The following is a 26,731-nucleotide window of genomic DNA, read 5'->3' as shown; positions in this document are numbered from 1 at the left end:
ACCTCATCACAGTATGCCAGTACTGAAAGAGTGGCTACAAAGAGAACAGAGGCTCTTTCTTCAAGTAACAACATGAAGAAGACAAAGAGCAACAGGTGAAAGTTGCACCAGGAAAGGTTTTATTTTGATATAAGGAAGCAATTTTGTACAATAATAACAATCAATCTGCAGAACAACCTCCTCAGGGACATGGTGGAGTCCCTGTTGCGGGAGGTTTTCAAGATACTAATGGACAAAGTGCTAGATATTCTCGCCTAGCCTCTGTTTCCAATGAAAGGTTGGACCAGATGACCTTCTGAAGTCCTGGACTATTCTATGAAAAGCAAGTTGGAGAAAGCCTAGGAGAGGAGGAAGCATTGCTTGTCATAAAGGAATTTAAATCGGTGTTGTGAAGTAACTGCCATGATTATATGGTGATCTCTGAAGTGTGAAAGGTGCAGGACATGGTTTTCTGAGTTTGGGCCTCTAATGAATTTAAGAGGGAATAATGAAGAGAGAAGGGAGAGGGAAAGAAAGGTTATTTTCCTTTTTAAGGCATTAGTTCTGAAGCATTTGAAATCAGAATGGAAAGATCACCAAAGCATACCTGACCACCTAAGTATTCTCATTACACATTGTGTTTTGTTAATACAGTGTGTTTGCTAATAATCATTTGTTGTTAGAACCAGGTATCCAAGACGATTATATATGATGGGATTTTTTTCCCTGTAAAATGTCTGGCTGGTAATTATTTGCTTTTCTTAATTGGAAACCTCAGTTCTATAAACCCTTTTTGGCAATGTAACAGCAGATTGAAAAGAAAAAAAGGAAGGGGTGTTGTTCATAGGGAAGTGTTTGAGGGGGAAAGGGGTTTTCTGTATGGGCTATTTTTTTCCAGCAGTAGCAAATATTAATTTATCTGACAGTTATTTGGAATGTGCAAAAAGATACAGCACTCCAAGGGAGACCAGCAGCATTCAGGCACAGCAACTGATATGCTTAGGGAAAATGTCTGGTTTTTTCCTTAACAATGACTATAAATATTTGAAGAGTATAAATGCTAAAGCACAGAAGCACAAGGGGAGTAATGCGATGGGATTACTAAAGTGAAAATTCAGATTGGCTGAGTACTAGGAAAAAAATGATTGACAGTGAGAATAGATTATGTAGTGGAGCACTTTCCCAAAGGTATTGGTAAAAGCCCTGTCTCAGCCTTCACTGAGATACTTCAGAGTAGATAATATGAAGAAGCAAAAGCTATTCTGCGGGGAAACATGCTGTTCTTGGAGAGCTGTGCTAGAGGACTTAATAGATTTCCTACAAGTCATTTCTGTGAAACATTTAGAGATGTGTTACGGATTTTTGTTCTTTGAAAGAAGTTCTGTAACACTTCCCACATGTCCTGCTCAGTGGATCATAGTGAGTTTGTGTTCATCACAAATTTAGTAAATCAATATTGCATAACAGTTATTTTATATGCATTATTCATTGCACTTTTGTGAAATAGACTCTTTTAAAGAGGAGGAGGAAATAAGGGGGTGTGAAAGGTGTAGAATGTTTGTGTTCTGGCAAAGGAAGGGAATTCTGGAAGTTTACAGACCCAATGATTTCACTGTGACCTAGATTTCATCCTTTATTCCTAGTCTGTTTGTTCCTACATTCTAAGATTTGTTAGTGTTCTGGGTACTAATATTGACTTAAAAATGTGCAACTTACAATGATCCAAAGGGAATGAACAGAGAAAGTTTTAGGAGTATACTTCCTTAAAGGACCTGGCCTTCAGGAAAAAGGACTTTATCTCCTAGATGCTAACAGTATTTATTCTAGGATTTGTGTGTGCTTTTCATAGGCACAAGCTGGAACCGATGGAAGGAGGCTGAGGAGTTTTTCAATAATTAATTCCTCTCCATCACACAGGATGTTCTGAATATTTTCCCTTTGAAATACCAGCAGGAAGGACACCCATTTCATACTGAATAGGTGTTCATAAACTTCTGATGTAGGTATCCTGCTGTGGAGGATGGAAGTGATGTGTATTGAGTTATCAATTATATATTACTCCTTCCTGCTTTTAAGAAATACCTAAAAGGAAGAAACTAAAGGTACTCATGGAGTTGTTTTGGTCCCTTGATGTGGACTTAAGCAACACCATTGATCAATCACTGTGTGCCTATTTCTTTCCCCCTCTTCTTTTCACTGTGCCTGAGCTTGGAAATGACTGAGAGTTTCCTGAACCTCTAGGCAGGATGTTTAAAATAATTACCATAAGGAACAGTATGTTCCATTTCATTTAGGCAATTCTTATGGATAAAGCTTATTTTGTGCTCAAAAGATGGAAAAACAAATTCTGGTCTTCCTCCTTTCTCATCCCATGTGCCCAGTATGAATATGTTTTTCAGATGATACAAGGTGCAGGTCAGCCACTGCTGCAATCATAAATATTCATACCTATATAGATGGGGTGGGAAAAAAAAAGTGACAGGTTAGCATAAATTAAATATTCACACAACTCAGCAACATCAGGATTAAAATGGAAATATGCAAGATGTAGGAAAAACTGTTCCAAGAAAATATTTGAAAAGAAAGTACTTCTCTATTTTTCATAAATCACTATATTTGGAAAAAAAAGAAATATTTTGCTCTGAATGAGATAAAACAAATCAAAAAGCTGATACATACAGACTAGATTTCAAGAGCCAGCCCATAAACTGACAAGTAGACAGAACCAGGCAGGAAGATGTTGATGAGTCTTGTTCCTCCAGAATCATAGAACAGAAACTCTCAAAATTTCATTGTTCTGGACATTATAAGGCTTCAAACCTTGTTTGAGAGCAATGTTCACATGTGGTTAGATGTTTGCTGCATATATTCTATGTTTCTTTAGTAAAGATTCTCTTTCCCTTACTGGAAATATTAAACTTTTTAGATCAGTTAACACAAAACTGTAGTAAGTATTTGGACAATGTCCCTGGCATCTCTTCCATATTTACTAGTAATACATCGTAATAGTGACAGCTATTTGATGATGTGCTACACTAACAGATGACAACAGAAAGTTCTGTGAGAACATATTACTGTAATGCATCATCGGGGTCCAAAATTGCTTGGTAAAATTGGCCAGTATGAACACCTAGATGTCAACTCCCAGGTCCTTACAACCTTTCTTTACAAGATGTACTCATTTACTGCTGGTAGTATGATACCTCAGTTTCTGTAAAAACTCCAGGAGTTAGCTGATCTGTTCTGAGTTTTTTCAGCTGAGTCTCTGCTTTTAGGGACAGACACACAAACTTCACTGAGTTGATCAAAAAGCTTTTCATTACTACAAAATAGCACTGAATCGTGCTAGTTATAAACTCTGCATTTCAGTTCACGCCAGAGTTGTCTGCTTCAAGGATGCTCTTGTCCATGTATGGGGTATGAAGCAATCAGATTTGCCCAGACTTTATAGCCTGTTTCCATATCAGTAGTTGAAAAATTTTTGATAAAACCATTGTGATAAAATTTTTATTAGTTTCATTTGAGCCATCTTTGGAAACATATAAACCAGCATATACTTTTCTCTGAAGAATTAACAGATGTATTCAAGTGAATCCTTTATTCTGAATATATTGATTACTATTATAAAAATGAATAAAAACCTTCCAAGATGGGAGATGGCTCACAGGAGTAAAATTACTCGTGTGTTTTGTGCACATTTCACTTAACAATTAATGTTGTACCTTTTTTTCTGGATCTAATCCAATCCAGAGCAGCTGAAGCTGTTAAAAGCAGCTGAAATCTGGTATATTCATTTGTTCAGTAGAAAACAGATAAATCATCTATAGCAATAATCACAATTATAGTTGATTTGTTCAAGCAGCTGTAATTTCTTTCTTTTCTCAGTATTCTAATAGGGAAAGTAAATGGATTTTTTCTGCTTAATGTTTTGGGAGGAACATAATACCAGTGGCTGCTTGCAGGATTGTATTTTGAAGCTGAAACGTGCACACAACCCTGCATGTAATTGCTAGTTAAAAAAAAAAAACCAACAACAAAACAAACAAACCAACAAAAACCCAAACAAAAAAAAAGGAATGGAAATTATGAATTTGAGGGCTGATTGTCTCCCTCCCCCCAAAAAAACCCACAAAGAATATTAAACAGTACTTATTTCTTTCAGAAAGTATGTTCTAATATTAGACTTTAAGGACATAACATTGAAACAGAATATTTACTTAGAATTGGCCTTCTACAATTCTCTTTTAATTCAGACAGGGTTTAAGACAAGAATGGTAACATCCAGTTACTTAAAATACAGTGTTTGTGATATAAAATTAATACAGTTGCATAAGAAGGAAAAATTCAAACTACTGTTCTAACTCTTTCCAAGACTAATTCCAGGGAATGTCGTATTCTTAAGAGCTACTGAGGACTGAGGTTCTCCTTTGCCATCTAGACAGTGCATATTTTCTAAGTTTTGACTGGGCCACTTGAAAGGAATAATGAGACAAGAATTACTTCTTTTTGTTTCAGATAGTAATGATTAAATTTATGCCTTAAAATATTTTAACAAAGAAGATTTGTAGAAGCATAAAAATCTGTATGTCTTATTGAGCCAATCCTGGTATTGTCTAATTGTCAGACTAAAAATACAGCTATTCCTTGACTTATTCACAATTATTTCAATATGTTTAGGTGAAGGTTAGATTGATATTTTCCCCAGTTTTCATTAGAAATGTTTAGTATACTTCTAACACATTGGGAAACTGTCAAAATGGATGTTAAAAAACCCCCAGTTGCTAAGTCAATTATATAAATATCTTTGTGTTCCAGTATACTCAAATGGGCACATTCTTTCATTCAGGAGTCCATAATCAGTTTTGCAGGTGTTCGCAGCAATAGGTATGTATCCAGACAAAAAAAAAAAAAAAAAGCTGATGTTGATATCAACTGAGCCCTCTCTTTAATGGTTGTAAGAATTGTAAACTTCACAAATTTGTTAACTTTTTAGTTACATGTACAGCTCAGATATATTCAAAGTTGCAAGTAATAAAGTTATGTCTATGATGAGTGCAAAGATCTATAGGGGAAAGTTTCAGTGAGGTAACTTATGTTGGTTAAAGCCTAGAGTATTTTGGCTCACCTGTGAACATGCAAACAAAATGATTAGCATAACACCTTAAAGGTTTGTAGAAATACTCTGTTTTATCTGTGTTTGGAGGTTATGTTCTTATCAATTTCAAGAACTGAAATGCCGATATACTGAAACTGGTATTAAAACTTCTGAGTGGTTTCATTTCAATTAAAATCTATAGCAGAGATGAGCAGGAGCACATTTTTGGTCTCTTTTCCCTAACACACGCACACCCGCCCCACCCGGTACATTAAGGTGTTTTGTAAATTGGTCCCAGTTTAGTGGTAGTAACCTATGATGTAATACATGATGTCAGTTATTAGTTGAAAAAGATAGTGTTTTGCAATGTCTAAGTCAGTTATGAAGTAAATGGCAAACTTAACCTAAGTAAAGGTTAAGAGCAGATACTCCAAGTTTAAATAAATCTCATCAATCAGTGTGCCATCCTATCTTTTCTTATAAGCTTAGCAGAAGTTGTTAGGAAGCATAAAAGTCAAGTTCTCATTCCTGTGAGACAGATTTAGAAACAGGCTGACTTATAGCAAAAAATCATATAATGAATCCACTGTATCTGTTGAGTCAATGATTTTTAATATCCAGGGCGGCTAAGAATTCTAGTTTCCAAGCTTGTCTTTTGAAAGCATATTGCCATACTCAGCTACTGGACTGTGCTGAGAGGTCAAAGCTGGAGGAATGTGAAAACCACCCTTCAGCAGGTAACTGGTTATAGCTTTTGCTTTTTCTAAGGTCAGTCACATTGTTTGTGTCAAAATGAACTTCAGGAGGAAAGGAAGACATTTTAAAATTTTCAGTGTAGGATCCTTGTCATCTTAATTTTTACTGATTTGCTTTGAAAGATTCTTTCACTGTTTGAAAGAAAGCTTAAAGTTTGATTCAGAAATTGAATGATTCACTGTGAAGAAAGGGAACAGCTTTTCCATCAATATTCTTACAGTTCCATTTGGAAACAATTTTACTGTGATTAATACAGAGAATCTTTTAAATTTTAATATTTTTTCCTGAGAATTAAAAAAAAATGTATATAGTGTTGATATGTGCATCCCTTCAGTCCTCAGCTCTTCTTATATAAAATCTGGCTGGATTCTAGTTAGAGTGCCATATTTTCACAACAATACTTGAATGTTGGGTCAAGGTCTTATATGGATGTTTGTGCATACTGAACATCCACATATACTTTTTAGGCACTACCCCCATTTTTTGCTTGAGAACTAAATCTGTCACTTGTACATATAGGTATCAACCCTGAAAGGTTATAAAAACTAAGTGGTGCAAAAAAACAGAGCTCATATTTCAAAAATTCTCCTTTTCTTTTTAAGCTGAAGCTTTCAGGAGATGGTGGGGAAGGGTGTGTGTGTGTGTGTGTTCATATTTTGTAAAGCAGCTGTTCCCCTCGCTTATCAGTGGTGGACATCCACCTGGTAACACAGAAAAAACCTTTTACAGAAATGAAGTCAATATAAATGGAAATAGCATGAGCAGGCCAGGTTTTACAAGAGCAAATTATTAATGTTACCGTTCCCGAAAGCAGTGTGCCTCCTGTTAGCCTCATAGTATCTTTCATCTTCAGGAACCACCTTTTTGAAAGCCAAACAGTTCCAAAGAAAAGACTGGGTTATGCCTTGGGTATGTCACCAGTCCAAGCAGGTAGGGCATGCCCTTTTGTTTTCTGGTGATGTCACATGGGTGCACACAGTAGGATTTAATCTCATGCCCTGGTATTATTTATTGGTATATATTAAGACTATTACCTTATATACATAATTTATTCACAGTATTTTTTCTGCTTGCTAAATATTGTCTTCAGATACGCCTTTTAGTCAGAATGAGACTATTATGAATTCATTTTCTACAGAAAGGCCAATGCTTTCTTCTTTGTGGGCTATACAGCAGTCACGAGACCCATACCATACTGAGTTTTACCTTCTCATCTGTTATCTTCTAATGAGTTATGTTTTTATTAGACATCATCAACAGCTTAATGCTTATTTCTGATTCGGTCTTTATATAGTAGGTTTTTTCGCAGTCTTTAACCAGAAAATAGTGGTTTCAGTGGAACTAAGGCCCCACTACAGAAAGCAGAATCTCAAAAATAATTTTGGCAAACTTTTACGAAGAAAATGCATAGTCTTGCATTGCTTTTTCTGAGTAGAGTTGTACCAAGAGGAACACAGATAATAGTTAATAGTATAGACATGGCCGCCTAAATTCTTCTTTTTAGATTTAATGTATACCCTTTTTGATTTTTTTATGCATAATTCAGCGCACAACCTATATGTAGTCCCAATAAAGTATTTTAATGAAAATAGAAAATAATTTTGCATTATGTTTTTGCCTGAGGAAAAGCCTATTCCCCCCCACTCTTCCTAAATTATATTTCATAATGTTTCAAAATATGCTTGATATAAAAGGTAGCTTCAAGTTCAAGTGTTTATTTGAAATTCAAACAAACAAACAAAAGCAACAAACGTTTAAAGGTGAAAATAAATGCCAGAACATTGCTGAGACGTTCAACTGATGTACACAATGACACTGGGGAAGTGAGAAATGCTTAATTGCACTGCTTACCCCTTACTAAAAATTAGTCCTTTTCATAACTGTTTTCCCACAAGCACTGAGAAGTGTGTTTATTGTGACAGACACACTAATATAAGGGAAAATAATTCAGGAAACCTATAAAATTTGCAGAAGAGTACACTTTAAAAGTTTGCATGTGCATTAGATTACAGTAACCAGTAATGGCATGTGTAAAGGCACTTGATAGTTTGTATTATATGGCAAGCTGCCATATAAATGTTGTATAAATGTTGAATGTTATTAGACAAAGTTTGTTGTAGTATTTTATGTTCTTATTGATTATCCGTCAAAAGAATTGATCTTGCTTGAAGCTGAGGACCTCTTACTCAGTACAAAACCAAACGGGGATTTTATTATCTGGCATTCCTTTAACACTAAGCTGACACCAAAGTCTCAGTCTTGGAGGTCATCTGGCAGAATCAGACCCTTTAAACAGCATACTTAAGTATGAGTGCTCTACTTTGTTCTTTCACCACCGTGAGATGCCACACCTTGAAAACCAAGTAATATATTCCTGTTCCTTGTCATTATAGTGATGATAATTAATTTGGATGAGTTCGGCAAGTTTATTTTGGAGTACAGCTTTAACCTCAGTAAAATTTATTAACATAAAGGTGGCCCATAGGTAGGCTGTGGTTGAAGATGCTTTAAATATAAAAGAGATGCCTTAGAAATATTTCTTGAATTAAATTAATCCCTTTCTTGAAAATGTATAAATTGTTTCAGCCATATATGTTGTGCACTATACAGATTGATGTTTGAGGTGGAAGAGCCCTGCTTTTCCATTTACTTCTCTGCCAAGTATTGGTTTTTATCTGTCATTTCAGGAAATATAGGTTGTGACCACTAGAATGGAGTGCAAAGGAACCACGCTGCCCAGCAGCCTTGAGGTGTACCTCTCTGTATCGTTGAAAAATAGTGAAGGAAAAGCTGCCTCTGAAAAACATATGGCAGCTTGATATCATGTTCCTTCTGTTGGAATTATAGTAATAACTTTGTATGCAAAAGTACTAGAGAAAACTTAGCTTCCAATTGTCACAGGTATCTGAGAAAGCAAATACAATTTCAAAACACTGATGTGAAGAGTTACTGATGTTGCAGTATTGGAAAGCAAAAAGGATACATTAAAAGGATTATAAGGATTCATAAGAAATTGCAGATGAAAGTAGGGAAGAAATTTCCTGGATCTCTTCCAGGAATGTGTCAGTCACTCCACAAGTGAAAGGAAAGTTTGCACCATAGTTAGTGGGAGGGAATTTGATTTTTTTTTTTAACTACTTACATAAACATGATAGGGCAGAATTTATCCAACAACTGCATAAACTGTCACTATATTAATATCACAAGCTGAAATCAGAGAGCTGCTAACGTAGCTAGGTATTGTGCTAGCTAGAATGGGAGAAGGAAAGTTTCTATAGCTTGTCAACGAGCAGCCAACTTCACTGAACAGATAGTCAGCTAACAAAGCTGATAGGGAAGGATGCTGTCTACATGGAGGCTGGCCATAAGTTCATACAATAGCCATGGCATTTCAGCCTAGGATTAGAGGGCTATTTTCCCCTCAGTGGAACAGAAGGTTCTTTCAAACCAGGAATCAGGAAGCAGAGCAGATGAGTCCAAAACAGAAAGCAGCCAGAAACACCCACGGCCAAGAATTAGCTATTCGGCTAGATGAAAGAGTAAACTATGTGAGTGAGAAAGAAGGAGAAGCAGCCAGTTAGGTATTTATTATTCTGGAGAAGTAGTAAGGTTAAAAGCCATAAGTTGGCAGCTAGTAATACACTGATGTGAGAGGCTGAAGGAAAGAAAGCTAGTGAGGGGTGGAATAAACCTCCCTCATTTCACTAAGGGATAGGCAGAACTGATGTTCTGCATTTAATTGGAGCCTACAGTTATTTTTATATATGTTTTCAAATGTGTTTAATATGGAAAAAAAATATTTGTTCAACTATTTGGAGACATTCAGGGTTACGTGTATTGGTAATTAATTTTTTTTTTTTAGCAAGTTTTTCTTAATTTGTCTTCAGACCACTGATCTCCCAAACTTGGATTATGTGTTGGGTCCGTTTTAGTTTTCCTCTTATTTTGAGGTTCATTCTTTTGCTATTTTTGTCACCACTCCCATTCCACCCCCCCACCCCCCCATCTCCTACCCTAGGTAGCTCAGTTCTTAAGTGCATCTGCCACATTGCTTTTAGTTGTGCTTAAGATAAGATGTTCCTTAGAACCTTCATTTTTACCTTTACATTATTTTTGCCTTTTCCCATAATTTGTTTCTGTATTTTCTGACCTTGAATTTAAAGCTTTAAGCTTTTAAAGCCTAGAGAGTTTTCCTGCTTGTTCTTGGGCAGGAATAGTTAACGAGGAAAGATGAAAAATAGCATGTTTCTGACTTTTCTGCAGAATTAGTCTTTGGTAACTCTTGATGCACTGTGAAAGAAAGGGGAGGAAAAAGCTGAAATCCAGCACAACAATTGAGTCTCCTGTAGCCCTTTCTTTTCCCAGACAGAAAAGGTAGCATATCATTTGTTTTCTTCCTTAGACTTTATATAATGTATTAATGCAAAGCTGCTTTTACCTCGAATAATACATTTTGTTTTCCTTTTGGTGACTCTTGTTTCTCTTGGTTTTGTTTTGTGACTTATGTCTTGGTAAAGGCTTTATTCCTACATGGGAGCCAACTGAGCTTCTGTGGAACCAACTTGTTCCTAAATTCCACAATTTAGGTGTTGCCAAGAAATTTCTATGAGTCTGTGCCATGGGAAGTTAAAAAAAAAAAAGGGGGGGGAGGGGCTGGGGGAGAGAGAGAGAACTTGAACCCTTTTCTTAAAAACAGAAAGCATAGCAACCACAGTCAGAAACATTTAGCAGTCTGGCAGCTGACAGCAGGGCATACAAAGAATAACAAAATAGTCTATTGAAGAAGGGAAAAAAGATCTTCAAAAGACTTGTGTCCACAGCAGGGTGAAAAACATAACAATCCCATTATCAAGGTTGTTAGAAAAAAATGTTGATCTTTTTTTTCTGACTTCTGGTAATATAACATGTTAAATGATATGCTAGTAACCTAGAACATAAAAAGGTGTTTTCTGGCATCCTCTTTAGTTGCATCTATTCAGACAGGCAAAGTGAGAGAGAAAAGAAACACAGTTCTGAGATCAGCATTTGAAACTCCAGCATAAGAGACCAGTTTGCCTAGAAGGTCAGCTGTCACAACTGTATTAATTCTGCAAATAGGTGACTGATGCATGAAACTGAGTTGACTTTCCCAGTACTGCACAGTGAATCTAAAGAAGAGCAAATAAAAAGTTTCTCAAAACAGTGCCCTGTAACATTCACAATTTACCTATTACTTTGATTATGTTTGTGCTGGATTAGTTTCTACAACTGTGTGTGACCATTACCAATTACTGCTTTAGAGTAATTAAGGTATTTTCCCAGTACCAAATTGTGAGCTATTTGTTGTCCCAATTTTAAAAATTATTTTAACACCGCTGGGGGTAGGGCAGTGTTGGTTTTCAGATAGTCTACAGTGGACAATCAGATGCGCTATTGAGTTCATAGCGGAATTCCATATAATTTTGTTAATTTTTAACCTTTTTTTTTCTTTTTGTACCCATTTGCCTTCCTAGAAGTTGCAGGGATATGATATAAGCTATTTAAATAGAAGATAATTTGTGTGCATTAAGTATGTCTGTTTTCTGTGAACAGAGTTTTAAAAAAGTCTGATGTGCAATATATCCTGTAATACTGAGAAAGATGAGTGCAGAAAATGTTTGTGTTGCTTAGTTGCCGAAACAATAAACATCACAGATTTATTGTCTCTAGTTAGCTGTCCAGTGTGGCTTTAAAGCACTAGCTGAGTGTATTATCATGGCACAGTATATTACACTTTTGTGTTTACTTTGAGACATGTATTGTTCAAGCCCAGCTTTTGAGTGTAACTTTTGACCAGATTGGGTACATTTTATTTTTCTATTTGAATGGACAATGTGCTCTGTACTTTGCAGTTGTATATTAGAAAGTTGGAATATCATATTCTTTTTGACATAGTGGCTGCCATCTTCCTTTAAAAAGGAAATGGGAGGGGGATGACACCCTATAGGAAATGTGTGTGGAAATATGATTTACTTTGGATGAAGCTCCATGAGACCCAATGCTGGTAATGCAAACTTCAGTCTTCATGCAAATTTCTATCATGTGAGGAAATGGTGTATCCATTTTACAGAGAGGCAAGGAGAAGTTAAGTTCTCTGTGAGGCATTCAGATGCAGGCTAAACACAAGTTTCTGGATTACTGGTTCTGGCTTCTAAAGCAAGAATGATTCTAATGATTCTTTTCCTTCTACCTTGTAGGACAAAGTAGTCTGTGGAGATTATGTCTGATTTTAAAATATATTCATTATATCTAAAGCTATGAACAGTAGAATAAAATTATACGGTCACACTATATGAAAAATATGTTAGCTTTGAAAAAGTCTGTTTCATATTTTTCAAAAGACAGTGCAGTGAGAGGGGACATAGCCATTTTACATTTCCAGTCATTAAATATTCTTTTTTCTCCTACTGGATAACTTAAGCAATGTTCAGTGCTCCTTTGGGCTTGGACAATCAGTAGCCTTCATGTGGGTTTCTTTCCTCTTCTGTCATAATGAAGAGCCAAGTCCAATTTTAGTTGAGTGCATGGAGAGTTGAGTGTCCTCTGTTTCTGCTCCACGGTTTTGGATGTTCAGAGCAGACAGGAAGAGAGGCAGGAGAACATGAAACTCCCAGATATATATTCCATGGAATTTGTGACACTGTAGTTGATTAGACATGCTTCCCCCCCCCCCCCCCCCAATAAGTCGAGCTTTTTTTGAGCTGAAACTTGCACAGCAGTTTCCCAGACCATATTAGCTGATCTAAAGTAATGCAGAAAAATGCACGCGCTATTGTTTTCTCCAGGTATTTATATCTATACCATGGAACCCTGTCTTGTTGTCCTGAGGCTTACCTCCCACTCAGTAGGACTCTATAGACACTCAGATTTTGTTTTGGTGCTCAAAACAAACTCCTTTCTAAATGCCCCACACTACTACCACCACGCGCGCGCGCACACACACGTATCCAACCCAGGAAAATTAAAACCATTTCACTGGAGGATGAATAGATTGTTTCCTTGAAGCTTTTGTTATACCTGCTAATCTCTTTGTGTTCAGAAAACAAAGCCGATTTATGAAGTTGAATAATCCTAGAAGCTTGAATAGCTGTTGTCATTCATACCGTGTGCTTTCACATTGTGTTCAGAAATACACCCCATTGCAAACATTTGAACTGGGGCTCCTCAGGTTTTGTGTAAATAATCTATAGTTTGTACTGTTCCTTGATGTACTCATTTTGGACCTCGGAAAATGAATTGAGGCATATTTGTAAAATGGTAAGTCTCCTGTGAGAGGCTGACATTCATGGATTAGTTCAAAACCATTCCGCAAATACCAAAAAAATACCCACATTATAAGTCTCAAGGGTCAGTTTTGCAATTGGATTTCTGGGGAATGTGCTTGCTGTATGCACCAGGTAGTTCTCAATGAGCATGGAAATTCTAGCGGCTGTTAAAGCAGGCTGATAAAACTGCCTCAGGCTTCACTTACTGTAAGTCCCATTGCTACAGTTTCTGACATCAGTAAGTTATCTCCTGCTGACTTCACCGTGCAGCATAAAATTGTAGGTTAGCAGCACCTACCTGAGCCATTTTGGATAATACTAGTCTCCATTTTAGAGAATTAACTGTTGTTGGCTGCACTAGGTGATCCAGGTTTCATGAAAATATGAAAATACTGCTTTATGGTAACTTAAGGATTTATGTGATTCATTTTTTAAACAGATTTAGAGGCTGGATTAATCCAATTATTCAAATTGCATTTAGAAAAATATTTATTCTTCACCTCCCTATTAAGTAAATAGACGAGCTCTGCAGAGCAAGACCATAACATAGGTGCTCCGAACTCCTGGTTTCTCTTTGATTCTCAAGGAAACCTAGATGCTGCAAAATAGGCAGAGTTATTAGCTCCTTAAGGATCATAATTTGTTTTAATAATGTAAAGAAATTTGAAAGAAATGCTTCATATTAATTTAAAGGCTTTTAATCACAGTGATTAAAAGGCTGTTGCTAGCAGAGTTGGTCCGTATTCTGAAATATTTAAGAATAATGCCATTTCTTCACTCATAGTATTTGATGTACAAAACACAAAAAGAAATCTTTAATGTGAAAAGGTCTACACTTGGAATTGAAACCTATGTTGAGATATGGATTCTTTCATGTCTTTCATGGTTTTAAATTTCATGGGATAGGGTCAGTAGAAATAAACCTGTAGGGTTTAGTTGATATTAATGTTTTTATTATATTGGCTTTTTAATTTGATAGTTGAACTGTTGTCTGTTTAGGATACATCTCTAATATCAACAGTAAATTCCTTGTCTCCTCCTTCACCTTTTCTCAAAGTCATTAATACATCTATACATTGTGGATTTATTAATATCTTTTCATTGGCTGCTCTGCTACATTTTTTGTTGTTGAAGGCACCTGTCACTATGACTGGCAAGATCCATAGTGAATTCCTAAGAAGTTTGTAGAATTCATTGCATACTAGGGCCCTGGCTTGCAGTAAATTATATACATTATATGTCTTTGGGAAGCATGAATTAATTTTGCTTGTTCACCAAGATGACCACAGACCATGTTAAAGAGAGTGCTCAGCTTAAGTTAATATCTGCCCTCTCTTAGCTGGACTTATTTGTTAAGACTCAGCACTGTGCTATTATAAGTTACCTGGCATGTGGTTGGCCTAGATGGTAGCAAAGGGACCTCATATCTTGATTGTAAAATGATGTGTAGCTCTGCCCTTTCTCTTCTGGAAAACAAGTTTATTCCTTCCTTTGGATAGCTTTGTTGCAGGTTATGTGGGGAATTGCTAACTGCTCCTTTTTCTTGGGAGTTTAGGTGACCTTTTGCAGTTTCCAAGAATGAGGTAATTAGATATTTTAAAGACTGAGGTCTTGAACCTTACTTAATATTAAGAGGAAAGAATACAATGAATGGAAAACATATTCAAGGTGCTCTTAATAGCATGGTATAATTCCCTGAGGGCTGGCAGTTTCATGTACAGGAAAATTATATTGTACTTGCTCATGTATAAAAGTGAGTGAGAGGCCAAGCAACCTATTACCAGGCCCAGACCAACAGATGTGTTAGGAGAGCATGTAGCAGTGCAAGGATACTGACTGATAGGTTGTGTGGGAGTAAAGGTGAACATGAGTCAAATATTTCTCCACTGTAAATTACCTTCACCTAAATAGTTGTGGATCCAGGTCTCTATTTGAGGAAGAATGTATTGAGTTAATGAAGAACAGTATGTAGGGTGTTTTAGGTAGAAATAACAATGGATAATATAACCTCTAGTAAAAGCATGTTTGTCCTTATGTACCCAGAAGGAAAAAAATTTAAAAAGCATAATTAAAAATCAGAATCTTTGGAAAATAATGAGTAAATTTACAAATATATTATTTGTACTCTAGACATTACAGATTCTGAAGTATATACCACCATGAGTTATAAAGAGATATTAGTCTCAGAATTATTCCTTACTCTTCAGTTCTTTTCCCGAAATTTAATGACTACTACTTCTTGTGAACGTACACCTTTTCTCCTTTTTGCTGTGCTTCACTGGTGGCTGAGTACATCTTTCATGGACAGGGAGATGGGGAGAGGGGTAAGAATCTCAGCATGACACCAGGAAACAGGCTTCCAAATGCCAGCTGTGTTCAGTTAATGGTTTACTGTTCTGTGCAGTTATGGTTTTCAGTTATGGTTCATATATTTCTGTTTTAATACTAATTTTCCATAATAACTCAGTCCTAAATTTTCAATTTTGTAAGATTAAAAGAATATAAACAACCTAAAGCTTAGAACATAAACACTCTAAAACATAGATGTAGACTTTATTCTGTTTCCACAAACGAATGTAATAAGATGCCGTCATTCACATCTCAGTAACTACAAAGTCTTAATTGTGTAATATGGAATTAAGAAATTGTCATATGCGATATTTAGGGATTCCAAGAATGTTTTAATATTGGTGGCATAAAATTCTCAATATTTGTCACTCTAATAAGAGTGCTCTGGCAATTTTTCCCTCACATTTTATATATAAAGATACTTACAGAGCTGGTGATGAGTTATTGAGAAAACTATTGTCAGTATTCCTGTTTGCACTTTGTCCATGAACCATATTTATTAATAATTACTGTTTCTGAGTTGGCAAATTACTTCAAAGCCTGTAGAGCTATTTTAGATATCAAGGAAAGCTTAGCTCTCCTTTTGTCTGCTCAGTTTTTCTAACATAGCTGTTAACTATTAATTTTATTATTCAGTCAAACAGCTTTCATTAATATCAGACAATTTGAATTTGTCCATAAACAAGAAATTCTCTTTGTACATTTATTTGTACTGTCCTGGTATATACCTTTGTTCAGTAGGCAAGAAGAAGAGAATATTTTCTCAGTATGTTCTTTGTTGCCTTACTTACTTTCATTGTCAATAGCATGATTTGATTCTAATGACAACCCATTTATTCCTTCTTTTTACCACAACCTCTAGTCTCTGTTTAATGCTTTTCAGTATATTCTAGAAATGTTGCCCCCTGTAACTCCTTCAAATGAGGTGGAAGCTATCCAAAAACCCTCTTGCCATAGAAAGTGGCTAAAGTTTCATGAGACCAGCTATCTCTAACTAATATTGCCTGCCAGGATACTGGCTTTTTGCTGCATTCTTCTGCCTTTTGGCTTTCTTCACTCTAAAGACAGGAAGTCACCCCAATGGGAAATCACTTGCATGTGCTTATTCACCAGTACTATTCCAAATTCTTTTGTGTAATCTGTGATCTCTGAGGTGTTACAGAGGTATTTGATAAATGTAGATACGTATCCTTATTCTCTAAGATTACAAGTTATTCCAATTCTAGTAATTTCTGATGTCTTCAAGAAGGCAATGCATGTTATCTGCCTCTGTGGCAGAGTACCACTTCTGCAGTCAGGAATCCACAGTGAGGTTTATTGGTTGTCGTTGGAGACACAGCTCCAGTGGGAACAGCAGTATTTGTACTGAACCCTGAAATAAAATGGAGACATTAGCTTTTTGTTAGCTTTTAGGACACATTTTTAATGTAGTAGAATAATTCTGCCATGGCTTATAGTGAAATTTGCTGTGTGGATAATAATATAATTTGAAAGAACACAATTCTTAGAGTGAAAAACTGTTGATCTATCAATCATCTCTTTAGTGTTCTGTTATCTTTAAATACCATTGTTCAATAGCAACTATCACTTGTGGGGTATGCCATCTTAGACTGTGTATATGCTAGTGTTTTGATTTCCAACAGTAGCAGTTCTGCAGTGCATCCCCTGTCTCTTCCACTTACTGTGTGTCAGTTCAGTTTGCAGAGAGGTTTCATCTGTGTTCAAACTAGGCTTCAGAGAAAATTAATCCAGAAGCTGTACCCTAAGCATTCATTAAGCACTTTTCAACCTTTAATAAGGTATTTTCACCTCTAAACCAGTGACTGATCCCCTGAACATCTTCAGACTACATTGTATAGTTGAAACACTGGATCAGGGGCCAGACATGATCTAGTCCTGAATGGTATAGAAACTGTAGATGAAGAATCCTCAGCACAAAGCACTTTGATTTGCTGAGCTGTTGCTTTTACTGTATTTTAGCTTGAGTATATTGTTTATTGAATAATTAAAAATCTTGACAAAATACTTGTCTGCACCTTTGCTATTGGGGAGCTTCATTTAAGCTGTCCTTGTATCCTGGACAACACAGAAATACCAGCAATTTCAGAATATACTAATAAAGACTAAAACCCTGGGAAATGGTTATATCATGACAGGCTTCTCTGGGCAGAGTAAATATGTGATTTGAATCAAGAATATTTGCTGTGGAGGTCAATTGGATTTAAAACTAATATTGTCTTTCATTTTTATCAGAAAAGTCTTCAGTCAGGGAAAATACGTAAGTGGTTTTATTTTTTTGTCCAATTGAACTGGCTCAAAGATTGTCCTGTTTTTGTCTGTTTTGACCTGTATGATACTAGTATCTCTATTTTATAGCTTCATGAATACCATGGATGCTACTATTGCTCAGCGCCAAGGACAAACTGAAAAGATGTTATATTATAAAGTATCTGACCTTGGTACATTTTCTGTACACGATCAGAAGAGTTAAGACAGTGACAAAGGGTTTAGAGGAAGAAGAAATCTAATACTTCTTCAATGTAGCAGAATGACTGTGCAAAGAGGGCTTTTAACCAATCAAGGCCATGCAAGCTAGTTTGCAACTGATAGTATAAATTGTGTACCGCTTCTTTCAGATTGTTTGAATTAACTCTAGGGATGTTTTTAGAGCAACTTTCTTTGCTTTAATGAAAACTATTACTAAATAATTAGTCAATGAAAATAGTTATTTAATTTTGTGTGTATGTAAATTATCATATTCATATACCATCATTATTAAATTTTAAATAATGTGCCTACTCAGGATTATATCTGGTTAAAGTGGTCACGTTCCTCTTAGTAACTTCTCTGCTTTGCTTGCAGGTTGTATATAAAAATAACGATGTCAGGTTGGAATTATCTCGGCTTGCCAAGCAAGGAGATCCTAAAATGAAGATTCATGGGGTTGTAGCATTTAAATGTGAGAATGTTGCAACCTTAGATCCAATCACATTTGAAACACCGGAGTCTTTCATCTCTTTGCCAAAGTGGAATGCCAAGAAAACAGGCTCAATATCATTTGACTTTCGTACAACTGAGCCAAATGGCCTGATTCTTTTCAGTCATGGAAAACCAAGGCACCAAAAAGATGCCAAGCACCCACAGATGGTGAAGGTTGACTTTTTTGCCATTGAGATGCTTGATGGCCACCTCTACCTGCTGTTAGACATGGGATCAGGTACTATAAAAATAAAAGCCTTGCAGAAGAAGGTGAATGATGGTGAATGGTACCATGTGGATTTTCAACGGGATGGACGGTCAGGTAAACTTCCTTTTTTTAGTATTCAGTATGGTTTTTTGGGTTGTATCTGAGAAAATAATGGGTATATTTATGCTGCCGCCATTACAGTTTTGCAACATTTGAAAAATAAGGAAAATATAAGAAGTCCTTACTGTCAAGTACCAGAATACAATGATTTACAGAGTAAAATACCTTATGTTAACATTTATTGGGTAATCAGGTACTTAATCTTGCAGGTAAGTGTGTTGTGTACTTCAAAAACAAACAAATCTCCCTCTGTGCTTGCTTACACCAAATAGCTGAAGTGGCAAAAAAGAATTAGTGAAAGTAATCCCCAACATAGGGAATAGTTTGCCCACAGAAACAGCATAGACCTTCCAATCATGTCAGCAGATCTCAGCATAATTAAATGATATGCTAATGAATGGCTAACACATATTAGCAGAAATGGAAATGAATGACTTGCTGTGTTCTGTCACTATGATTCATATTCTGTACTAGTTTACTCAACAAATAATCTCACTGAAAATGGTAAAAAGAAAGAATTCATAAACTCTTCCTAATGTTGCTGAAATCTGTTATGGCATAAAATGCATTTAACTAGTGAAACTGACCTAGTCTTTCAGCTATATTCTGATCTTGAATATATATCTTGACTTCAGCAAATAATCAGCATCCATTAATTAAAGGACATATCTATTCTATGGTATCTTTCCTGTAGTTTATTCCAGGATTTGGCAGGGGGTGGGGAATGTACTGAGTCTGTAATTCAGTCCATCAAAGAATTTTCCAATTAATATCACTATCCAATCTGAAGTTTATTTACACTCTGAAATTGAGTGTTGAAAAATGTACGCTCCTCCTCTTTTGGATTTTTTTGGGGGGGTTGTCACTTTCTTCCTTTGGGTGACTCCTTTTCCGTGACTTGCATTTGCAATTTCTTTCTGAAACTTCACCCCCAAAAAGCAGTTGCTTTATGGCTTACTTTCTTACTACCCACAAATCAGATTTCAGATCAAGCAAATCTTAGGTGCAGGTTTAAGTTGAAGATTTCAGTCAAATCTATGCTGAAAGTCAGACAAAATTCAATTGATCAGTCCAGCCAAGGACTATGAAAAATAATTATTTGATTCCGAGGCTGTAGGGCTTCAAATTCTAATTGTAGAGAGTTTGATTTTCTGATTACAATATGTCAGCTGCTTATTTACTTTTCTTGAGGTTAAAAAAAACCCAAACAAACAAAAACCAAAAAACCAAACAACAAAACACACAACTTCTCAAAATCCTCAGTTGTGATTGAATATCCAGTGGTTATATTATTGATACTACAATCTTTATTTCAGGCTTCCTTCTTAAGTGCTGTTTCAGTGATTCTTATGAGGCAGTAAATCCTGTAATAATCATGCCTGTGGGACTCCACTGAAAGCAAAGTTTATTATTACATCCAAAGTCAACACAACTATAAAGAAAAGAAATAAATGCATAGCAATTATTTCCATTTGGAGATATGTTCTGCACTTTCATTGCTTCACAAAAACTGTAGCTCACAGGTACCATTAAGAGAGTATAGGATATTCTTTATTTAGTTCTTTAAAACTGTTGATATCCATCAGCAAGCATGTAGACTAATTTTATAAAGCAATACATGCCTGGTGATCAGGACTGCATATTATTTTTAAGTAGAATTATAAATAGTCAAATATATATGTAAAAGAAAAATTAGTCCAGCTGATGACTCTCCTGTGATCAAGATGGGTGAATTTCATTTACCCTGTCACCCTTGAAAACTGACCGTAGTACCAATTAATTCTAAAACACTGAACTATTACCAGGAATAGTTAATAAATATTTAGGTATATGGATTGACAAACTGAATTGGATTTAACCAAGTAAAATTACTGCCTAACAATTAAAACAAACAGTGAACTGTATGTTACTATTCTCTTCTGATTGGAACAGGAAGTACCAATGTGTTATGTTTAGATTATTTCTTCATGACTTAAACATGTTGGTCTATTATGCTTTTTTCCATGATAATAAAATCCACTTTACTCTTCCAGGAGGCTTTTTTCATTTATTTTCTCTAGCCAAAACCAAACATACTGGAAATCATATGAATTTGATCACTTTTCACTTACTTACCTTCAGAATTTTTGTATAAGTGAATGAATATACCTTGTATAAAAAAAATATTTGGCTTTTCTGAGACATTCTTGTTTCTGCTGACAAAATACCTATCATATATAAAGAAAGAGATTCTCCTGCTAATGAATAAGTAGCTCAAATAACATGGGAAATTTTTTATAAGTTTGGTGTCTTGCAACCTTTTACTCCTCTCCTTCAAATCCATTGCAGAGTGGTTCTCTCAGAAAATAGAATGCTGTGACATTTCTCAAGAAGTTCCTTGACTTTCATATTAGCTGGATCAGCAAGTACTTGATTTATTTTTCATTCTTTGCTCTCTTCTGGACTGTCAGTCAGAGGGAGTGTCCACTCCTCTAAACTACTGACTTTGCCGTTGCCGGTCTAGGACTGCAGTGGGGGAGGTGTAAGGAATGCAAGCACATTTTTAAATTGTACTTATCCAGGTCCTATTCACTAGTAATTCCTCTGATCCCTTCATATTTTGGGAGATACAAGGAAGAGGGAAGAGATGATGCCCTTTAATTGCCTTTTGCTGAAGGAAATTTTGACCTAATATTCCAACAGAAGTTTTTCACCTTATAATCCCATCCTGCTACCTGTAAGACCTGCTCTGAGTGCTTCCTTACCTAAAAAGCAGATCTTCAGTGAGAAGGAACTCCTGAGACCCTATTTCCCAGTGTTAAGAAAAGAAAGATTTAATATCTTCTCCATGGGTCCATCTTTCTTGCTAGGTGTGCACCAGAGCAGAGAACACATGTTCTGCCTTTTTTGCTATGTATGCAGCACAGGACACCAACCTGGTAGCAACTCCTCTGTCCTGTCGTGTGAGCTGAGTTCCCTTCCAGTATTCGTGGTTATTCTGAATTCCTGTGAAGGACAGTAGCTTCATAGCTGCTTCATTTGTGCCCCATCTTGGCCACGAGCTGTTTGCTTTGGTCACAGTCCTCATCACAGCTATAATATGCTTTAGCACGCAAGAATTAAAGCGTACTTAGAATGCCTTACTCTGACGTTTCACCATTTCTATCTAAGCAAATGTGTTTCACATGCACAAAGAGCAACTAAACAGGCCACATAAGGTAAGCACAGAGGTCAGAATAGCTGTAGTAGCTGTAGTTACAATCTTCATGCTTAACTGATTAGGATTGAGACAAGATTTAGAGATACGATTTAGTTTCTTATACACAGACTTATGAAAAAGTAAATTGCTGAGATAATGAATATGATTGGGGAGGCTTATAACTCATACCTAAGGGAAATGTTTGTCTGTTCTGCTTTTAACAGTACTGCCAACTCTTCAGTAAAAGAATTGGGGGAAAAATCCCAACAACCATGAAGCAGCTGTAAAGGCCTTTGCTCACAGTGTTTCTTCTAACACAGTAGAGTTAGATCTAATAACCGTTTTCTGAGAATTGAGTATTGTTTAAAATTTTGTTAAACTGTTTAGCATATTTAAGAATAACCTTGCAAGTGTTTTGACTAAACTGTCATTCATCCTTTGGAAATCATCATTAGATGGTGAACTCAGAGAAGAAACTTACTCTTCTTGTCAATGTCCGATTGTGTATGGCAGTGTAAAACAGAATCTATCGGAATGTATTCATAGGTAGGTAGCATTTAAGGGCTATGAAGTCACTGAAATTTTGAACTAAAGTTAGAGTTTCATCTTAAATACCAGAAATTATCCTTAGGGTATGTAATTAGAGCTAAACTATAATCTGTATCTCACTGTAAGTAGTGCTTTGCCGGTATCCATTACATGCATTGTTGCAGGTTCTTTTTTTACATGTACACTTCTATATACTCTCCTTCCCTCATCTTTCCAACCTTTTAAGAACTTCCAGATTTACATGTTCCTATTTCAACAAATGTTAGTAGTTTACATATTTGAGATAATGGGTTTATCTTGCATTTTAAGGAAAATTCTTTAAATGATCTTGGTAGTGGTTTTCGTTTATTCATGATCTCATAGAAAAGTTGAGATTGGGTGACCTTGAAAGGTCCTCTCTTTTACCCCTCCAATGAAAGTAGTGATAGCACACTTGCATCAGTCTTGACAGATGTTTATTATGTTACCTCCAGCAGTGGACAATGTACAACCTCTCCATGTAATCATTCATAAACTGAGTATTTCTGTATGTAAAACAAGCCATTTTGTCTGTAATTTTCTTGTTCACAGCAGGCGTAAAATACACCACACTTTTTCCATGGCATAGCTCTATACTTTTTATGATTTGAATGCTGTTATGTCAGTCTTCAGTTTTCTTCATAGACTAAGAAACCCGAGCTGCTCTCTGTTCTTATATGTCGCGTTCTGTAGCTATTGACCATTTTATTGCCATCTTCTGCAGTCTCCTCAGCTGAGAGTTCAAGGTAAACTTTGACAATGCTCAGAAAAGTGGCGTGATAGGCTTCTCTATACCTCCCAATGTATTACCCATTTTGCTTGTGTGCATGTTATTGTTGACTTATATTGTTGACTCTTCCTTTTGAAGCACTGCCCACTAATCAGTTATCCTTTAAGTTGATAATTCTCACCAAAAATTGTGATTTCATTAGTTCTTCTCAGACTGTTTCTCCACTACATAAAGATGTTTCTTAATGTTTAGATTCCATTTTGCTCTCAGGTGAAATGCTTGTAGAATCAGAGCACCTGTAGGTCATTATAGGACCCTTAAATTTATGTCCACTCTCTGGAGATAAGAAATGCTACCTGTTTTTAGAGTCTGAAGTCATGGATTCCCAGACAAAATAAATAGTCTTTCAGTCTTCCCCTTTTTCTTCTTTCAGGCTGGACAAATCAAATTCTGTCAGCTTTTTTCCATTTCTTTCTTTTTCTGGTAGAAATACAGACAGTTTTCTTACTTTGAGTATTAAGACACTTTGCAAGTAAGCTGCTCGTTTCCTGGCAGACATTATTGCCTCAGTGTTGCTCTTTTCAAAGAAATAGTATAACTTCTGATCTGTTGTATGAACTTGAGTTTTCCATTTTATTTTAGGATATTTAAAAATAAACATAATTTTTGATGGATTTTGGAAGTCTTCTTTCATTCCTCATTATTTTTCTTGTTTTTTTTTTTTTTCACCTGCATTTATAAGTAAATTAGTAAGTAAAGTTTGCATTACCTATCAGAGATACGTAAAACGTAATTTGGGTACCAACCACAGTGATGGTTGTAAGGCCGCCTGGACGTGCTGTTAGAAGTTCAGCCAGAAATTCAGATAACTTGGTAACTGATAGCATGAAAATCTTGGTGCACAGGCGTGGGTTTTCTGCTGTTAGCTAGACTAAAACCTATTTGTATTATAGTTGTAGTTTTTATTTTAGACAGTGTGCTATATGATATTTTGGTCAAGCTCCTACATAACAGCTGAGCCAAAGTCAGTTATTAAAGCTGTGAGTCTTCTGCAGGTGCTATTTGACTTAGTGTAGCTCTCAACAAAAAGGATTTTAAAAAGCTAAATTAACAGTTGTTTGATTACGGTTAATACACATAGTATGTAGGTCACTTGAGTGTCATGGATAAGTCCAGCAGTAAACTGGAGATAGTCCAGCTGGGTAATAGGGGTTCTGTGGCCTTCCAAAACATGAAAAAGATGCACAGAAGAGCTGTTGCCTGTTATGTTATTCTACCCATAGTCATTAGATGCTATGATTACACTAAGATTTTAGAGGGCTTCTCCCAAGGAGTATTTTATGTGGTGTTGTTTCTCAGGGAGGGTAAAGGAAGGGTTAATTTCTTTAAGGAGGTATTGGTATCTATTCAAAATAATACTTAAGCTCTCTCCAGGGTAATCCTTTATGACATACAGAAGAAAAACTTTCCTGCTTCAATCTATCACCTAATTATAATTCAGTCACTAGAGTGTAGTGGTTATCTACGGTCCCCTTTATCATTCACCTCTCTCAGCCTTCTGTGCTTGCAAAACTTACGTCTTGAACTACCATTGTAATGTCACAGCTACATTGGCTGAGATTTACCTGTCTCTTCCTGTGCACTGAAAGCTATCAAGACTTAGTTGAATTTTTGTTTTTAATAGAAATGGATGCTTAGGTGTCTTCTAGCACCATGGATAGCTTGAAAACACAAGTGTCTTTGTCCAGCCCAAAACAACACTCTGCAAATACATGAGCTTGAGGTTGGAAGCTGCAGCTGAGTATCTTGCATCAGTGCAAGTGCTGCCTGAACATAGGTTTAAAGCATTTGGTCTTAAATTAGCCTGTACATCAACAGGTGGGAACAAGCAATAATAGCAGTAAGAAATACTCTAAGCATAAGTATGATTTATATTTACAGAATCTTTAATTTTGTTTTTTAAAGGAGGAATGATCTATTGCCTGTAAGCAGTCCTTCTTGATACCTAGGATGTTCTCAGAAAAGTTAGTGATCTTGGTTTAACAGGTTATTCACAGGTGTCCTTGTTTGAGACAGCTGATTAATAAAATCAAACCTCAAAATGTTTATTCTTGTATGCCTAAGGTCAAATCTGTAGCAAATGTTCCATATGAGTGCTAAGTTTTGTTTCAAGAATGTGAGCAGTAATACAAATATTTAGAGTTACCAAAATATAATAGTCTTATCGGTTTTAAACAGGTGGAGGTTTGGAAGAAAACAGGTTCTTGGTTCAACATGCCTATTTCTTACAGTTAAGACTGGAAGTTCACTTTACATCTATGTGTTTATTCAATGACACAGAAAACATTTCTGATAATACCTAAAAGGGAAAACAGACCTCATTCTCAAATATTCTTTTTAGATCTCTTCTGGTAGTAGTAGGGAAACTGCTGTAGTAGTATCCAGCCCTTCTAAAATCCATACATCTCAAGTCTCACACAGGAGTTGTATCTCCTAAGACCTCTACCCTGAAGAGCTTTTACTAAAGGTCCAAACTGTTTAGATAGTAATTCTGTCCATGTTGTTGAAGTTAACCTATTAAACCAACAAAAGTACAAACAAAATATGTAGCTCTCACAGGACTCCTCTTCATTGCTGAAAGAGGAACCTAAAATGTAGGATGTATCCAAGTAAGAGGATGATCGTCTTCTGACCTGCCTCTGCTTAAAACTCACATTTTAGCATTTATGCTGTAAAAATTCTGCATTTCTTATTCTCATGCACCAATCCCACCACACTGAAAGTATTTTTGATCACCAGTTTTATCTTCTGGAATCTGTGTCATGCTGACAGTGGAAGTAGTGAATCATGTTAATTTAAAATATGTGTGATAAATATAATACACTTTTAATAGTGTGTCCAGCAGATAACAGTGTTGCATAATGTGGCTGGTACATTATAATAATCTGGTGGCCTATATAATGTTTTGATTTATATTTTGCTTGCTTTTGCACCCATATAGAATGGAAAGGAGTTGCTTATGTGAAGACCTACATGAAGATTCTTTCTTCAAGAGATTTTACTTAGTAAATAAAATTAAATTTGGTTGACATAAGTATGTTCTGTGACTCCATGTACTAAATTTGTTTTTCTGCCTATTCAAATTGTAAGAATTGGATACCTCATTACTTTTTAAAAGTAGAGCAAAGAGGATCTTTACAGTTGGTTACAGTTCCTTTGTTCAGATACTTTGTAGAAACGGAACTTTATTTTAGGCTTAATTTTGTTTGTTTACTTTTAAATCTTAAATGGAAAAGATAATTCTGATTTCCTGAGGTTCTATATACATCCTCTCTCCCTTTTTTTGTAACATGCACACATGTTGAGGTAAGTGTCAGAGGTATTGATTTTCCCTCTAGGAGCACATCACTATCTTCTTAATGATTGCCCGTCTGGCAGCTGATGAGAGTATTTTCCTTCTGCACTTAAAGAAAAAAGTCTTATCCAA

At 35.9% G+C, this 26,731-nt stretch overlaps 1 protein-coding gene across 23 annotated transcripts in view; it reads left to right on the top strand.

The window, feature by feature from the left end:
* Nucleotides 1–26,731, top strand: part of NRXN1 (neurexin 1) — a 726,568-nt gene that overhangs the window by 280,330 nt on the left and 419,507 nt on the right. For all 23 annotated transcript variants that reach the window (XM_064446453.1, XM_064446475.1, XM_064446474.1 and 20 more), the window contains one exon: nt 18,325–18,763. In XM_064446453.1, the coding sequence (XP_064302523.1) occupies nt 18,325–18,763 (439 nt within the window). The remainder of the gene's footprint in view (nt 1–18,324; nt 18,764–26,731) is intronic.

The sequence above is a fragment of the Phalacrocorax carbo genome, chromosome 3 (assembly GCF_963921805.1).
Source record: "Phalacrocorax carbo chromosome 3, bPhaCar2.1, whole genome shotgun sequence".
In the NCBI taxonomy this organism is placed as follows: domain Eukaryota; kingdom Metazoa; phylum Chordata; class Aves; order Suliformes; family Phalacrocoracidae; genus Phalacrocorax; species Phalacrocorax carbo.
This window is presented reverse-complemented; position numbering and strand designations above follow the sequence as displayed.